The sequence below is a fragment of the Apis laboriosa genome, unplaced genomic scaffold (genome assembly GCF_014066325.1).
Source record: "Apis laboriosa isolate Shangri-la unplaced genomic scaffold, ASM1406632v1 scaffold28_cov147, whole genome shotgun sequence".
In the NCBI taxonomy this organism is placed as follows: domain Eukaryota; kingdom Metazoa; phylum Arthropoda; class Insecta; order Hymenoptera; family Apidae; genus Apis; species Apis laboriosa.
In genome coordinates, this window is record NW_025222687.1 from 1223433 (window position 1) to 1242031 (window position 18599).

At 38.5% G+C, this 18599-nt stretch overlaps 1 protein-coding gene and 1 long non-coding RNA gene across 5 annotated transcripts in view; one reads left to right on the top strand and one right to left on the bottom strand.

Moving 5' to 3' along the window:
* The window catches only part of LOC122714237 (tyrosine-protein kinase Drl-like), a 99724-nt gene extending 86372 nt beyond the window's left edge, over positions 1–13352 (top strand). For 3 of the 4 annotated variants that reach the window (XM_043935421.1, XM_043935422.1, XM_043935420.1), the window contains 5 exons: positions 3117–3321; positions 10467–10623; positions 10896–11163; positions 11439–11625; positions 12530–13350. In XM_043935421.1, the coding sequence (XP_043791356.1) occupies positions 3117–3321; positions 10467–10623; positions 10896–11163; positions 11439–11625; positions 12530–12778 (1066 nt within the window). In that variant the 3' untranslated portion in view covers positions 12779–13350. Of the gene's footprint in view, positions 1–3116; positions 3322–10466; positions 10624–10895; positions 11164–11438; positions 11626–12529 lie in introns of all 4 variants that reach the window. The other variant, XM_043935419.1, reaches the window with a different exon arrangement.
* A 65-nt stretch (positions 13353–13417) lies between these two features.
* On the bottom strand, positions 13418–16698 carry LOC122714251. Its single transcript, XR_006346605.1, has 2 exons — positions 14915–16698; positions 13418–14749 (listed from the first exon to the last, which is right to left on the bottom strand). It is a non-coding gene; the product is annotated as an uncharacterized LOC122714251 (long non-coding RNA).
* Between the last annotated feature and the right edge of the window lie 1901 nt (positions 16699–18599).

Consider the following 18599-nt stretch of genomic DNA (forward strand, 5'->3'; position numbering starts at 1 on the left):
CTCCCCCTCCCTCCCTCTCCCTCTCTCTCTCTCCCTCCCTCTCCCTCCCTCTCTCTCTCCTTTCTTCGAAGAGAGAAACTTCTCGAAATTTCGAGCGTCTCGTCTCGTCTCGTCTCGTCTCGTCTCGTCCCTCTTCCTTTCGTCGCTTTATAATTAATACTAATTTGCATAGTAATAACTCCGCAGCGCAAGAGGAGATTCCGTACCGCGCGTTAAAATTAGATACGAAAATGAAATAAGTTTCATTGTCGGAAATATGGCAGGCGTGTGGTGGCTCGATGCATCGTCGTAAATAGAGCCACGCGCTTCGATCGAAATCCTTATCGACTCCCTGATTGACAGAGAGTTGCCTTTGTACTTTAATTTGTGGAAAGATCTGCTTAAAGGGAGGAGGGGGGACGATATCGATTAAATATCTTCGATTACTCGCTCGATTACACGATCCGTTGCGCGATGAAATTATAGAAAAATGAAGAGGGGAGTAGAAAAGTTGGGGGAGGAGGGGGCGCGCGCCCTTTGTGCGTCCGCCACCGTTCCAATTCACCCTCAAAGTGGACCAATTGTCTCTCCTCTCTAGCTACCGTTATTAAATCTTTTGAAGTTCCCTCCTCCTCCTCCTCCTCCTCCTCCTCTTCCTCGAGGAATTTTTCCCAAGATGGAAATAGTTTTGGATCCAGACGACGAATATTAATTCCAAGAGCCATTACAACTGCGATAATGATAAACGTTGATATTTTCTTGTTTGTTGTATTTAAAACGTACAGCTCGAATTTTTCTCAAAGTGGAGCAAATTATAGATTGTTATTAAATGTTTTGAAATTTCTCCTCGAGGAATTTTTCTCAAGATGGAAATAGTTTTGGATCCAGACGAATATTAATTCTAACAGCCATTATTGTAAAAATAAATTATTACGATATCTTTTTGTTTATTTAAGGTATACAGTTTGAATTTTTATCAAAATGCAACAAATCGTAGATTGTTATTAAATCTTTTGTTGAAATTTCTCCTCACGGAATTTTTCTATTTACTTATTCACGAAACGTACAATTTCATATTGTAAAAAACTTCAAAGTGGGCCAATTGTATTTTTCATAGATTATTTAAATTTTATTCTCGTCAACATTTTTTTCTATTTATTTATTTCTTATTTATTTCTATTTATTTATTATTATTTATTAGATATTTATTTTTCTTAAAACGCACATGTTTCAATTCTTCTTAAAATTCCTTTCACAGAAATTTCTTCTCGCGGAATTTTTCTTAAAATGGAAACAGTTTCACAATACTTGTGCATCAACATTTTTTCATTTATTTATTCTTAAAACGTACAATTCCACGTTCCAATTTCCCTCAAAGTGAACCAATTGTGTCTCTTCACAGATTATTAAATCTTTTGAAATCTTTTGAAATTTCTTCTCGTGGAATTTTTTCTTTATTTATTCTCGAAACGTAAACTTCCACGTTCCAATTTCCCTGTGAAAGTCGACCAATTGTCTTTTCACAGATTATTAAATCTTTTCAAATTTCTTCGAAGCGAAATTTCTCTTAAAATGGGAAATAGTTTCAGATCTACAACAATACATCAATATTTTTCTACTTATTTATTCTTAAAATGTATATTTTCATGTTTACCTCAAAATGAACCAATTGTATTGTCTTGTAATAATAACTCTTAAATCTTTCGAAATTTTTTCTCGCCAACATTTATCCTATAAAATATACACTTCGACGTTTACACTTTCAAGCTTCTTCTCCACGGAATTTTTCTCAAGGATATAATAGTTTCAGATCCGAACAACGAACACAATAATCACCAAAACTCGCTTAACCGATCCATCCATCCAAATCGTAATCATTTCCCATAATATAATATATAATATAATATAAAATATAATTGTATCGAATAATATAATTGTATCGAATAATATATACGCGCAACGATTAAATAAACTACTAATCATCGATGTTTAAACGCTTTTGCAACGACAAAAAACTCGACCGTTACAAACGCGATAATTTTTTCCTTTAACTCCATTCGACCAACGAACAACATCCTCTCCCCTCTCTCTTTCTCCCTCTCTCCCATATTGCGTACTTACACGCCAAATTATCGCGCCAAATTATCGACGGTCGAACGGAACGAAGGCGAAAGCGTATATAAAAAAGTATATACCCGTTGGGACGACGGACGTAAACCGATCCCCCCTCCTTCCTAGCGAATACAAAGAATCGAGGGAGGGAAGAGGAGGGAAGGAACCAAGGACAGCGCAATATTTGAAATGGTCGCCTCTCTTCTCCTCTCGTCCAACTTTTTCCCGTGGAATCGTGCATTTACCATCGCTTCAAAACGGCCGATAAATCCAGCCGAAATATCGGAATTACTCGCTGCTACTACCTCCGTAAATTCTCTCTCTCTCACATTCACTTTCTCTCTCTTTTTCTGTGTGGAGAATTTTAGCCGGCTGGTTTTCACCGTTCTCCTCGCCGGCCATCTCTCTGATATCTAGCAAAGGGGAACGGAACACGACCACTCTCCTTTGAAAATTTTGGCCCCGCGGGTCAAGCGGTAATTTAACACGGCGCGAGAATCGATCGTGGCGGATGTGTATCGTCGCATGGGTGGAAACGACGAACGATTTTCTGGCTCGGCGGCCATCGATGATTACGAAGAAATTTGAAATTTTTTTGTTGCGATATATATGTAATTGATTATATCTACTTTATAATATATATGTGTGTGTATATATATATATATATATATATATATATATATATGCGAGAAATGAGAGAAATCTTTTTAAAGTAATTTCTACGAGGAAAGGGGTGCGCATTGTAATAAGACGGCTTAATTTGAATATTTCTGGTACGAGGAAAGGCACTTAAAATTCCTCTCTCCCAGATAAGTTCACAGTGGTTGGTTATCTCACGGAGACACGAAAGTTTTATATCATGATTTTATAATCTTCTTTAAATAGTTCCTTCCTTCAACATCCCATCGTACCCGGTTTCGCTTATTCTCATTTTCTGAAAATTCCCCAATTTTTTTTTTTTTTTTTTCCAATTCCAATAATCGTTCGAATATCGAAAATGAAATGATCACGATCTTCCCTTCCAGGAAAACGCTGCCCTGCTGCAGCTATTCGGCGGCGGAAACTGGTGGCCTCGCGAGAAGTTCCGTCCTGGTCAGGGTCGACCCACGGCCCGGCAGCGCCAATTCCGGAAGCTATGCGACCATCGCCGATCTGGAGCCGCTTTACGCGAGGCCGTGCGGCTCCAGGGCGAGTTACTACGCCTCCAGCCACGTCACGCATCTGAGCCAGGTATCGTGCAATTAATCACTCGTTTCAAATCGCGATCACGAAGGGAATGATATTGACTTCGAGCGGCGATGAGACTGGAAATAAAATTGTCGAATTTCGAGTCGAGATCATTTTCGAAAAATCGGTAGAATTGTTGTGTTTTAAACTTGAATCCAATTTTTTCCGGATTTTTTTTAATTATTATCGTTCCAAGAAATAACGTAACAGATTTAAGAAATAGAATCGAAACTAAATGAGAAATCCTTATTATGTTATACGTGAATATTTCTCTTTAAGCTGATGGCTGGTATAAAGTATTGTCTTTGAAATTTGAATTCCTTTTTTCAAAATTTTTTTAAATTTTGCATAATCTATTTGTTGATTGGATTATTATTCACAAGATATATATATATTTCAAAATATTCTCGCAGGTACTGAACTCGTTGCACTAAATCAAGATCAGTTTCGAGCTCGTGAATGTTTCTTCTTAAACTGATGGCTGATAGAATTGTTGTCTTTGAAATATGAATCTCTTATCCGAATTTTTTTCAATTATTAGATTGTACTATATTATTCACATGATATACATATCTCTCGAAATTAAAATGCTCAGCTACTGAACAATATCATTTCCAGAAATAACTCAACATGTTTGAGGAATGGAAACAAAATCGAAAGTAAATGAGAAATCCTCGTTGCACCAAGTTAAAATCAATTTCCAATTCGTTTCTCTTTAAGTTGACGATAATTTAATTAATTATAGTCTTTGAAATTTGAATCCCTTTTTTCCACATTTCTTTTAATCGGTTTGTATATTATTCACACGATACACGATATCTCACGAAATTAGAAAATAGCTCTCGCAACCACGACTGAACGGTAACACACGTTGCCTGAAATAACGTAAACAAGTTCAAGGAGTGGAAACAAAGTCGAAAGTAAATGAGAATCGGATTTTCCCTCTTCGTCCATTCCTTCTCTCTCCTTCTCTTTCTTTCTCTTCGAATACCACGCCGTTCTTTCGCACGAGACAGAGACGATACGATTACTCCTCTCTTTCAGTTCTTTCAGCTTCGTCCACGTCGCGTGCAAGACGAAAGAAAGAGAGAGAGGGAAAGAGAGATACGCTCGAAACTTGATCGAATTTGCGGTCGTGGGGAGGGTGGAGCGAGGGCCGTTTTCCGCCAACAACTCCTCCTCTCTCCCTCTTCCCCCTCCTCTCCTCTTTATTCACTCTATTTCAAACCTTCCTCACGCTTGCCTCCGGAAACTGGTACACGTGTTAAATCCCTTTTCCCTTCCTGTTCTTTCTCCCTTTCGCTCCTCTCGGAATCTTGTTGTTGGAACGTTCTCCTTGGAGAGATGCTCTCCTCTTTGGGGAAGGGAAGGGAAGGGTTGGACGGGAGGGTTTGCTCATGGAGGAACGTCTTATGTACACTTGATTTGCGATACGAGAAGCGAGAAAGGATACATTTTTTTCTTTTCTCTTTTTTTTTTTTTTTGGATGGATAAGCTGGTGGATAATACTTATTAACATTTACCAATCTTGAAGCTGTGAAAGAAAAAGGAAGGAATATTAAAAGAAAGTATTATTAACGAATATATCATATTCTTCGTTCTTTTTTTTTTTTTTTTTTTTTGAGAGGAAGAAAGATTTTTTTTTTGAATGGATAAAGCGATGGATAATACTGGTTAATATTTTAATTATTTTTGAAGCTGTGAAAGAAAAAAAATATTATTAACGAATTATCAAATTCCCCATTTCATTCTTTTTTCTTTAATACTTGTTCCTTTTTAATACTGGTTAGCATTTTCCAATTTGCTATATTAACTATTTTAAAACTGTAAAAGAAAAAAAAGAATTAAAAAAAAAAAGTATTATTAACGAATTATCAAATTCTCCATTTCGTTCTTTCTTCTTTTGGAAGAGGAATTTTTTTTTGGATGGATAAGGTGATGGATAATACTGGTTAATATTTTCCAATTTTACCTATTTTTGAAAAAATGAAAAAAAAATATTATTAACGAATTATCAAATTCTCCATCTCGTTCTTTTTTCTTTAATACTTGTTCTTTTTTAATACTGGTTAACATTTTCCAATCTGCCATATTAACTATTTTAAAGCTACGAAAACAAGAAAGAAAGAATATTGAAAAAAAAGTATTATTAATTTAAATTATCAAATTTCCTGCTTCTTCCTATATATATACCCCACGATCAAACGAGATAGTAACTTTAATATTATTCTTTCGATTTGAAACGCAAATTCGAATCCTCCGTACCTGTTACAAAGGGGATATTACGACCGAGTAATATAATTGCGTAAAACGTTGATCGATGCTCGGGTGAATAATTAATAAAGCGGAGAGAGAGTCGACAATTTACAATTTGGATGGCGGTCGTCGAAGCGAGCTCACTCGCTTTCCTTTCTCGTTCTTTTCGCGTCGAGGAACGCGATCCCAGCGATCTCTTTGTGATCTTTGCACAGAATTCGAATTTCAATGGGAACCGGGGTAAATCGAAGGAGAGGAATGGGCGATGCGCCTTTTGTTGCTCGGTAAAGAAGATCCCCTCTCGATCGACTCATCGAAAGATTGTTTGACGCCGATCGAGCAGCATATTTCGTATATCTCATCGTACCCTTCCAAAATTTCTTATAACGGGAATTGCACAGAAAAAATTATAAATAAAAAGAAAACCTGAAAAAGAAAGAATAAGAATCGTATTGTAAAATTATTTCGAAAATTATTTCGTATTTAAAAATTTAATATCAACTTACAAGCTTTCTAATACTCTTACAACCGTTGTATCATAATTCTCACGTATATCTGTAAAAATCTGAATCTCGAAATCGAATCTCTCTCTCTTTCGTTTAAAACGAGGGAGAGGAGAAAGAAGATAAAAAAGAGAAATACGTACAAGGAAAGAGAGAGAGAGAGAAAAAAGGAGGGGAGGGGGATACAGAGATCGCGCAAATGTCGAATAAATATGCAATGGAGTTTAGAAAGAGCAGCGAGGCATCGCTCGATTCGCGTAACAAAGTCTAGAGGGGCACTTTCCGCCCGCGAAACGAGCGTTTTACATTAATTTCCCGGGGAAAAAGAAAGTGGGGTACTACCACCTGTGCTCTTCGCTATTCAAAGAGGAGGAGAGAGAAAGAGGGGTTGGGCGAAAAAGGTTACACACGCGGTTACCTTCTTCCTTCCTCTTGCCAAGGAACCCTTGTGAGTGGTGGAAGAGAGAAAGAGAGAGAGAAGTTGGAAGTGGGTCTCCTCCTCCTGTGATTGTTTCGGCTTTGATCTTGGATCAATTTACCGGGTATATACGCGTATATGCCTCAACCCGCTTCCTCCTCCTCCTCCTCCTCGTCTGAAACGCGCCACCAACTTTGTTGCACCGACACGAGAGAGAGAGAGAGAGACTTTATAGAAACGCGTGTAGATAGCGATGGGTTCGAGTACGTCGCGAAACGTGGAACCACTTCGATAAACTCAAAGAATTCTTCGTAAGCATTGTATAAGAAAGGTGATCGTAAGATCCTGAAGAAGTTTTTCGCTACTCAATGAATTTGAATTTTGAATTTTCGTTCGTATTGTACACATAAATTTATTAATATTACATTTATGGAATAAAAATTGATAAAAATGTTATTCCAAGTAATGGGAGTAGAATTCATCGGTAAACGAAGAAATAAATAAATAAGATAAATCACATATATAGATTGAAATGAATTTAATTGAAGTTGATATTAAAAAAAAAAAAAATTCGATTTCAATTTATATATTTCGTATGTAGACAGAAAATTTAATTAATCAATCGACGAGAATGACTAAAATTCCAATTTTAAAAAAATATATATATATATGTATATAAATAATTCGGATGATTTTAAAAAATTAATTAGTCTCCAATGAAGAAATAATTATTACAAAACTCATCATTTCGAATAATCGAACTTGTGTCACTTGTTCCACTGCTCTCGATCCCATCGCTAAGATCCAAGAGTAAAACCACCCGAGGAGGCGCGCGAAATATACACGTGTAATACACAGGAGGTGTGTGCACACACCAACGTTAAGAGGATGGGAAACACGGTTATCCTTTAACCGTGTGCGCAACGATCTCGTTCGCGCCCTCTCTTCTCAAAACTCGCCCAGTCATGTAATCCGGCAACGTCTTATCCCTCTTGTAAAACGATACGCTTGAGATCCCACCCATCGCCGAAGAAGAAGCCATTACTGCTCCTGTCTACCTGAGAGAGACTCCAGAGTCCTCTGTGGAACATATGCGTCTCCTTCTCCCCCTCTCTCCCCGATTTTCCCGATAAACTCGAAAAGGAACAACCGGTCCTATTATATATATATATATCCTACCCCCCTCCTTCCCGGCGAGCGAGATAACACCAGTGGCCCGCCACACCAGTCTCTCGACCAATCAGATGGCAACTTTTTAACGAATATATATATATATATATATATATATATATATATATGTATGTATGGTCGTGCAGCTATTTAATCCTCCGTGTGTATTTTTAATTGCAAATTCTTTTTTTGTACGCTCCTGCTGAATCGACGACTTGAAGAGATGGTGTATTGGTATTTTAGACGATTTTCCTCCCTTCCTCCCGCTTTATTTTTATTCTGGTTAAAAAGCAGAGCGGAGAAAAGTCGTGCACTTCCCTCTTCCCCCCCCCCCCCTCCTCCTTTTCGAAGCATTGAATTATTTAAATAGTTCGTGTATTCATGAAGCTAGAGGGGAGAGCGGAGGGGGGGATAGATAGATAGATTCCTTTTACCTTTTGGTTAAAAATACAATGGTCGAACTTGAGATTGAAAGAAAAAAGTGTGGTAAAAGTTTTCAAAGTTTTTCTTTCTCCTTTTCATTTTTCCCCTTCCCTTCTTCTCTGTTCTTCTCGGATAAAAATGGTGAACAAGGTAGGTAAGGGGGATAAAAGATCGTGAAAGGTGGCGGTTCTTTAAAAAAAAAAAAAAGAAAAAAAAATTCTCGGATCGTACAATCCGATCCTTCCGTTATTAATTAATCCCTTTGCTTCGCTTTTAAATCGAATCGACGGAATTATTAAATTATCGGAAGGAAGGGCGGATATTGTTAATTAATTATCCGACTTCAAGTTGAAAAGTTTCACTTGGACCGAAAAAAAAAAAAAAAAAAAAAANCGACGTGGCGTGGAATGGCCTTCTCTCGAAAAAAAAAAAAAATGAAGGCAAGTGGGCTGCCGAAAACTGTGGAGGAGGGGAGAGAGAGGGGGGAGGGGGAGGGGTGGACAAACGGGACGAGCGACGTTTGACGAGAGAGAGAAACTCTCTCGATAAATAAATCGAATTGATGCATTGCGTGTATCCGGCAAAAAGTTCGCCAGTGGCGCGCTGTTAAATCAATAGCGACTCGATTGTGATTGTATAAAAAAAAAAAAAAGCGATTTGTCAGTCTAGATTCGGTACAAGAACAGATAGAATAAATAAATAAAAGGAAAAAGATCGTATACCTTGTCTCTTCTTTTTTTTTTTTTTTCTTTTATTTTCCCCTTCCAATTTTAACGAAAAGTAAAGCTTCGTATCTTCGATTCGGTGATGCAATTAATTCGCATGATGCATAAGCAATATCATCGAAATCAATCGGAACGTGGCCAAGCGCGAAACAAATGATAATAAATCGCAAACGATCGAGGGGGGGGAGGAATAATATTTGTAGCGGTTCGTATTCGCGGTTATTTTTCCTCTCAAACTCTGCGATTGAACAGTACGAATAATAATAATAATAATCTGTTCGTTAAAATACCATATTAGAAAAAAAAAAAAAATTTACCATCAAAATGCGATCATCGTTGTAACGCAGGCGGATAAAGCAAAGCGTTTGATAACGCGATTACCTCCCTCCCCTGTCCTCCTTATTTTTATTTTTATAGTGCCACGGCGTTTGCTCGTAATTCACTTCGGCGGAGAGAGGAAACCCTGTTACTGGTTGCAAACATTATAATTAAAAGTAGTAGAAGCGTGGTCCGGTTATCGCCGGTTTAAACCAACGGCGTAAAGCAACGATGGAAGCATCCGCTTTTGCTCTCCATAATAACGAAATTATTGCACTTCCCTCTCTTTCTCTTTCTCTCTCTCTCTCTCTCTCTCTCTCTCTCTTTAGTGGCCGCTCTCGCGCCGCTGCGATTATCGCAGTTGAACAAAGCACGTTCCACTATTTATATTTATAAGCTTATTCTCCGCCCGTCGAAATTCCGCCGCCGTTTCTTTTCATACGATTATTATTTAAATCTCTCATCTTCGTCTCATCGTCTCGTCGCATTTTCATTAACGGAAAAAAAATGGAAGGGAGACGTGGAGAGGAACAATTGGAAATTGGTAATGGAAACTGAAATAACAAAAAGATTATTTAGTAAAAAGGAATCGCCTTTTTCTTTCGAATTATTTCAGTAAAACAAGAGGCTTCTTCCTCTATCCCATCAGGATAGAGAGGTTCTTACTTATTTAGTTATTTACTCTCCCCCCTCCCATTTACAGATTCGTACACACGTGGTCGTGTCCGGTAATAATTTGCACGCGTCGCGCTAATGCTTCTCGAAGCATCGAGCCTCTTCCTTTCTCCTTTTCCCACCACTACCACGCTGAAACACGTACACACAAAGAGGCCGTTGCACGCGTAGACGCGTGCAAATGGGATGGGAGGGGCCGGAGGCAAAACTGCGGAAAATTGAAATTAATGAATAACCGGCCTCCCCTCCTCCTGTTTGCTCCCCGCCCCCTGCTCCTCCTACGCAACGCGGGGACCCGGTGGAAAATCGTCGTGGAACAAAGGGGAGTGCGGCTGGAGTACGATGGAAACGACGATATAACGATGACACGCAACACGAGGGTATAAAAGCGCGGTGGTGTAGCAAGGGTTGTCTTCTTCCCTCCTTTTCCCTCCCCTCTTCTTCACATCGTCCTTCGGAGACACCTTTTTCGCGTCTTGTTACAGGCGACAAATGCTTTTTTAACGAGTTCTCCACGGATGGGATTTTCTTTCGTGATAAATTATGCAGACTGAGGGTGTCAAAGTGAGGGGAAAGGGTGGAAATTGTTTAAGAATCTCTTTGCTGTCTGCTCGTCGTCGGTATCAGATTTAATACTCTCGGATGCCTGTTAATTTGCAGTCGACCGATCCTTGCGAGAAGGCGAGGGCACTCGCCGTGTCGAGGTCTGCCCTCTACTGTCGCAATCTCGTGCAGGAGGGCACCTTCGGTCGGGTCTACAAAGGCACGTTGGAATTGGCCGGAAGGGAGCAAGAAGTCATCATAAAGACCGTCACAGGTATTGATGCGTTACAATAATTTATATCTAGATTTTTATTTCCGATTCGCGTGGTGAAAAAATAAATTCCTCGTTATATACTATTCTTGTTCGTATTCTTGTTCGAATTTTCGCGACGATAGTCTGCGTTAGCAACGCGCGATAAGGTAGAGAATCGTGCGTACCTACAGCCGGTTACACACTCGTGAAAACTTTTTTATTCGCGAATTCTCTCCCACTTTCGAAATTCAAAATCGAATCGAAATGAGTAATGGAGAAATTAACAATTTTAGAAGTGGCATCGGCTTATCAAGCCTCTTTGCTGGTGGTCGAGGGATCGCAATTGGCAGGATTGGTGCACTCGAACATAGCTTCGCTCGCTGCCGCATGCCTGGACAGTTCTTGCCCTTTATTGGCGTACACGAGCACGCCAGGCGAGTTGAATCTGAAGCTCTACCTTACCGACGGAAACCACCATCCCGGCACAAGGGATTTGGTGCACGTTGGTGCACAGGTTGCCAGAGCAGGGGCATTCTTGCATGGTCGTGGCCTCCTGCACAGGTGTGATCGCATCTCTACTACTTTTTGCGTTCGACCACTCGTCGAGAGTCGATTAGCGTGTTTTTAACCGATTTGTTTTCACGCAGAGATGACTAAGTGACAGTAGATAGTCAAATACCATTATTCGTGTCACACGAGTAAAACGTTATGCAAAGAAAAACCACTTAAAAATAAAAAAAGAAAAAAAAACGAATCTTCAAATAGATCGTGTTTATACGAGATACAAGAAGGAAATTGGAACGCTCTGTGTGTAATCGAGCGTATATACTTTTCAGGGATATCGCTGCCAGAAATTGTCTGATCGAGCCAAGCAGTCTTCGTGTCCGATTAGCCGATACAGCTTTGGCGCGAGATCTCTTCCCTCAGGACTACCATTGTCTCGGTGATAACGAGAACAGACCCATTCGTTGGATGGCCTTGGAGACCCTCCAGCACAATCAGTACAGCACTGCGACAGACGTGGTGCGTATCATGAAGCATTGCCATAATCTCAAGATATTTAAATTATTCCTAAAAATAATCGTATATTATTAGCATTAAATGTAATTATAGTACGAGATATAATTACTCTTTTTTTTTTCTTTTTTGCTTTGGATTTAAATATACAAGATTTATACATATACGTGTAATAATGTTTACAATACTTATATATAGTGGAAAAAAAATTATTCCAAAGTACAAAAAAAAAATTATTTAAATCAAAAGATGTACCGAACAGTTAGTTAATTTACTTATTAATAATACATACGCCTCATTAAAAATGCATGCATAATGCAATTTCTGTTGCAATATTATCGAACTGATACATAGAATACAAAGTATATAGTTACTTGCAACAAATTATCATTTTCAAGTGACATTGTCGAAGATATGGTAGACGTTATCGAGGAAACTTAAAATTGAAAAAAGCCACATGTCATAAATATGAATAGAGTTAATGAATATTAATTACAAAAGAACTTGGAAAGGAATTGCTTCCAGCATTGTTTCAAGCTAAATATTTGGCTGAAATTCATTCATCTTGTTTGATTAATATTTTGCTCGAATCGAATAATCCAACCAATTCGAAATTAATCGCCGAAGATAAAAAAAAAAAAAAAAAAAANAAAAAAAAAAAAAAAGAAAAGAACACATCGTTGTATCAACAATTATTGCTTATTACATATACACTTCGAGAATTTCGAAAATTGTTCACACATTTAAAAAAACCACTCGCAATAACATTTTTAACTTTGTATCCGATAACGAACGGTTTAAACGTATGATACCGAATGTAAATGACACAAATGATGATTCACTTTTACCGACCAACGACAAATTCTTCCACGTTCTCCCTCTCTCTTCATCTTATTCTTTTCCGTTCCAGTGGTCGTTCGGTGTGTTCCTGTGGGAATTGGCGACGATGGGCCAGCAACCGTACGTCGAGGTTGACCCGTTCGAAATGATGGCGTGTCTCCGGGACGGTTACCGACTGGCCCAACCGAGGCCCTGCCCCGACGAATTCTTCGCCGTGATGGCCGTCTGTTGGTTAGGCCTGTCCAGGGATCGGCCGACCATGCCTCAACTCCTCGCCTATCTTCAAGACTTTCACGACGCCCTCGGCGGTTTCGTTTAAAGAATATAATTCGAGACTCGTGTTGCTCCCAACAGTTCCTTCGAAACTGCGCTACACACATACACACACATACACAGAGTCGCGTTAAATCTCGAGTCTTTCTCGATTCTCAAAGAAAGGAAGAAAGAGAAGAAAAAAGAGACTCGATGAAACGCGACAAATCTTTGAAAGTATGATGATGAAAACACGTACGTCCAAATGGTGGTGGTACGGGTTTAAAAAAAAAAAAAAAAAAGAGAAGTGGAAAAGAGATGGAATTGAAAATCACTGCCCATTTGCGATTATCGATTGTCAAGCGACGGTTATTATTATTATTAAGTGGTACTCGATTGCTATTCCCTTGTTGCCGCGCATTTCGTTTTCGAAATTTCCTTTCTTTTTTTTTTTTTTTTTTTTTCTTTCTTTCTTTTTCCTTTTCGAAAAACACGCGCGCAATTCCACGCGGATTTAAAAATGATTCGCTGGTGGACAACGTGTGTAGATATAGATAGATAGATAGATAGATAGATAGAATCGCGACCCTCCCCTCCCTTCCCCTGATGAAAAAACATCGACGAGCGTGTATGTAATATATCCGTCCATAGCAGTTAAAAAAAAAAAGAAAAAAAAAAAAAAAGAAACTTGAAGCGCACGATATTCCTTTTTTTTTGTTTGTTTGTTTATTTGTTTTTGTTTTCTTTCCCGCGAAACACGCGACGAAACATCCGCCGAAGCGGATAGAAAACGCGGTAGAACGCGTACGAGGGCACCTGTGAACCTGCAACCGGTGCCGCGCGGCGCGCACAGTCTTTCACAGCGACGTTGAATGAACTATGCTTGTTGCATGGCATGCGCGCACGCGAACTTTATTCTCGAAACTTCTTCGCTTCTTTCTCTCTCTCTCTTCTAAATATGCATATATCGTTCCATCTCTTCGTAAAGGAAATCTCACTTTACGCGATGATCGCTTTTACTTTTCGAACTTCGGATTCGATTCTACGAGCGCAACAATCAAAAAAAAAAAAAAAAAAAAAAAGAATTTTGTCCGCAATCGAAGAAAGTGTTTTTTTCGATCTTTCGAAAAATTTTGAGGCAAAGGGGACGAATATTTTTCTAGACTTTTGAAGTTCGCGTCAATATTTTTACATTGTACATTTATTAGAACGCGTTATTTGATCGGTAATTCCAGTCCAATGCGAAAAGAAGAAGAAAAAGAAGAGGGAAAAAAGGAAACAAAGTTTTTCGCGTTCTTTTTTCTCTCGAATATCTGTTTTGCAAAAGTACATTCGGGATATCGATCGATGGTGTAAGAGATCACGATATTATGTTACGTAAGAATATACTTTTTATGTATATATATTGAGAATAAGAAAAATTCTCGAGCAGAGCGTTAGAGCATTAGGCAGGTTCGCGGAGTGAAATTATCTATGCGGTTATCTACAGTGTGTGTTATACACCGGTGTATATAGGTGGCGTTAACCTGGAAAAAATATTTGCTTGCAACCATTTTATAAATAATGCATTAAGTTCGAAAAAGGGGAAAGTACGAAGCGAGAGGGGAGAAGGCGAACAGTGGCGAAAATGGCTCGCCTCCTTGCTGTTCCACGAGAAATTATTCTCGAGGAATCATCGAAACGAAAAAAAAAATCTCCTAAAGAGACATAGAGAATGTCACATAAAATTCTCTGGATTATTCCCTAAGATTAATTATTAAACATGAAATTAGAAAAAAGGAATCGATATCGCGAATGTATTTTGGGCAAAAATTTAATGAGACTTGTTCGATGGAAAAATTGCAGTGACCAACGTTATTAACACAGTAACACAGTTTCGAGGTTATGTTTATGCGCGCCGTTGTTGACGAGATGATTGTCCAGCGAGAGGAAGTTTCAACATTTCTACAATTTCGAAGATGAGAGATGAATGATATTTCTTCGATTCTCGTACAGTTCCCTCTACCTCTGCTCTCGTATTATATTTTCACACTCGTCTCTGAAACACAATACGCGTGGCATCAATACGACGAAGGTAAATGGGAAAGGAAAAACACTTTCGCATTGTGAATTTATAAGAGCGCGAGCAAATGTGGAACAATGTATCGTCGTTAAGCAAAGAAGGAATTTCAAACAAATTGTTAATCAAACACACTCTCTTAACCTTTTGAAACTTTTTGTTGTTCGCGTCGTTTCGCGTCCAATTTCACGAAGTCCTCCATCATTTTTACGAAGAATCGATATTCGTCCACCAGATCGCGCTCTCTGCGTTCGTTGCGTTTAAGCGACGACAGACGGCGAAACGTAAAGAAAAGCGAACAACGACGGGGGAGAAGAAGAAAAAGGACACACTTGTCGATGCGTACACACCGTTGCGTAAATGGGCGGTAATCGAACTTGTAACTTAGTATTTATGTATCTATTTAATACCACATCGCGCAAGCAAGTCACTTCATCGCAATATCCACCACCAGACGTCTCGCGTCTCCGAATTAAGCTCGGATTTTCACTTTTATCGTATATCCTCCTCGAGTGGCCAACCACTCGACATTTTTGTGAACCATCTTCTATGGTTCCAGCCATTTGACACGCGATGTATAAGTGTACATGGTACGGTGGAAGTGTCAAGAAGGATGTTATTTAATTAATATTAAGTAAGATAAGAGATGTACATAGTGAATTTTAAACGGTGAATTGTAAAGATGCTAACACGATACTAGTCGTGTTATTTAAATTACATATTTATTTGGATATGTACGGCCGACTCGAGAAGAGAACACTTCGTGGACACACTTCTAGTCTCTTTCTCTAGTCTCGATTGATTTTTATAATGATACGTTAATCTCGTTATCGAGCTTACTAGAAAAGCGTATTTTTAAACTATCGATTACTTTTTTTGTACAACTTTGATGTTGTACAACTTTGACATAATTTATATATACATATACATATATATATATATAACGTTTTGCTTTCGATCTATATAAAAGTCGACTCGAGCAAGAAGGAAGATTCGCCGCATTTCGGAGAAGAGAAGAAAGTTGTTGAATTTAAAAAAAAAAAAAAAAAGAAACAGCGGCGAAAAATCCCTGAAAAGACGCGAGATGACGTAAAACACACACGTTTTTTAAATGTATTCGATGTGTAAATGTCGCATGTTCCTGACTACGACCATTAATAACTTTATCGCACTCTTTCTCTTTCACTCTCTCCCACTCTCTCTCTCTCTCTTTCTCTCTCCAGTTTTCAACTTATACACACCTCCACCTTTTCTTTAGCATTTATAAAAATGCTAAAAATCTACGATCATTTCACGGTAAATGTGTAGCTATATACGGCTCACGAGCATATTTCAACTAACCACTAATTAATATTTAACCCACTATTTAAAATAATTATCTCTCCCGCTAAACTATTCATTATATACGACGTTTATTCATCCTGAAGTCGAGTTTCATTTCCCAAACGAAATCGTCGTCGACTTTATAATACAGATGTGTATAATTCACCGAGATTAATCATAGAGATAAGGGATCCTCTTCGATGTCTTATTCTCCCCTCCCCCCGCCCGCCTTCGTTTCATTAATGAGGAGGAACAGGGTAGGCCAGCGCTGCACACTTTTTTTCGCTATCTCGCCGTATTTAGAAGAGGAAGAAGAAGAAGAAGAAGAAGAAGAGGAGGAGGAAAAAAAAGGAAAGAAAAAAGCTTCGCGTCTCCACGCCACCTCTTTTCTCCCTCTTACTTGCACTCGAAGAGAGGTACTCGAAGAGGAAATCGGCGGTATCCGCCTTCCCCCCCCTCCCCCCACCTAACGCAACCAAAGACAACCACCTCATCTCACGAGACAGTTCCAATCATCTGTAAATAATAATCTCTAGCGAATAATAAGTGGTGCGCCGAGTGAGTTGATTTGTGCAGATTCTATTATTTCCTACGACGATTTACGGCGATTTATTTTTCAACGGAGAATGAAATATACGTGTTAAAAAAAAAATTTCTTTTCCATCATTTTATCCAATAATAACTTTCCATTGGACATCCATCGAAAGAAGAAAAACTTATTAATAAATATACTTAAGATGATAATTATCCTCATATCCCGATAATTTTTTTTTTTTTTTTTTTAATACTTCAATAAAATGTTTCAATTGACTTTGTTTATTGAAAAAAAAAAAATTTACTAACCTAAACCGATATTTATTAAATTTTTCTCAATCTCTTTTTACATTAATTTCATCTCGAATCAAAGTTAAATAAAAATTCATCGTCGCAACAAGTTTCGATCCTAACCTTAAAAACTTTTCACGAATAATTACCAAATCTACAAATCTAAAAATATTTCTATTACACAGTTTCGAGAAGATAATTTTTAACCAAAAAATCGAAGCAGCAATGCATCGAGTCGAACTCGACCATGCCCGCTCTCCAAAGAGCGTGGTAAAGGTACACCTCGTACACATTGAGCTGCTGTAGGAGAGAGACCCTTTCTAAAATCGCGGGAGCCGACCGGAAACGGTGCGAAGGCCCCGAAAGAGGAGGACGAGGAGTGGGGGAGCGTGGTCGAGCGTGGGGGAGGGAGAGAAAGAGAAAAAGACGCGAGAAAAGAGAAGGAGGAGGAGGGCAAAGCGTGGAGGGGCACGCACTATTTCCTAATCGAAGCGAGAGAGAGAGCGAGAGAGAGAGAGAGAGAGAGCGAGAGGCAACCGACCAACGAAAATGAAAGTGACGGAGAAAGTTGGGGCATTGTTACGGAGCGTAAGCCCAGCGTGTGACGATGTTGTATGCCTGAAAATCCGATTTCGATTCGTGTGGGCACGCGTTCTCACTCCTCCGCTCATGCGCATGCGCGTGCGCGTGTATATATCGATCACGTGCGCAATAAGAACTGAAACCTTTGCTCACTCACGATTTTTTTTTTGATTATTTTTAGAAGAGGAATATACGTACGTAAGTACGATTTATCATCGATTGTAAATTTTTGATAAATATTTGGAATTTTTCTTAACCCACTAAGCTGATTGTTTACGTTGTTCGTAACGAGTTAATAAAAAGAAAATATCCATTTTTCGAGTCTAAACATGGATAGTTACGCGATTAATATTCGCGTAAGGGCGCGAGTCAAGGACAGTTAACTCTATAGATTTCTAAATTATCGACTATCTCTGTTTACCGGCGTTGCGAAATTCATTGCTCCGAGTTGGAGAAGAAATTGGGTCGTTAAATACGAATTTCTTTTTTTCCTTTTTTCTTTTTCTCTCGTTTCTAAGTAATTTCCTTTTTCATGATAATACAGTGATACCGTAACGACGTAACGTTTTTTTGAATCCAATAGATGATTTATTCGCGATAAATGAGAAAAAAGTCGCTAAAATTTTTTTGTTAGCGTCTGTTGGTATTTTTTCCAAATTTAAATTCTGAACGAAACCAAACTTTTATTCATATACGTTATATTTCGACTCGGTAAAGTAAAAAAGAAGTTAAAAAGAAGAGGCAAACTCGTTGCAAATTTTAAGAACGTAACTCGAATAAAAACGTGAAAAAACGTGTATACACGTAGGAAAAAGAAAACGTTTCGGTTCGAAAATAATCTTACGAATTATTATAACCGATTTTTATGTCGAGGTTATCGTTACCAAAAACGTCTCACGAATATTTGGCAGGGTGAAAGCCCTAAGTGTCCTCCCCACCCTCCTCCACTACTAGTTACGCCATTCACTATGGATCATTGGTATTGCGATATCTCGAAACTTTCTCTTTGAGTTAATAAATCGTAATAGATTATTAACCACTATTGTAGACGAAGAAAACTTTCTATGTAACAATTGATTACTTTACTGGTCTTGTACAC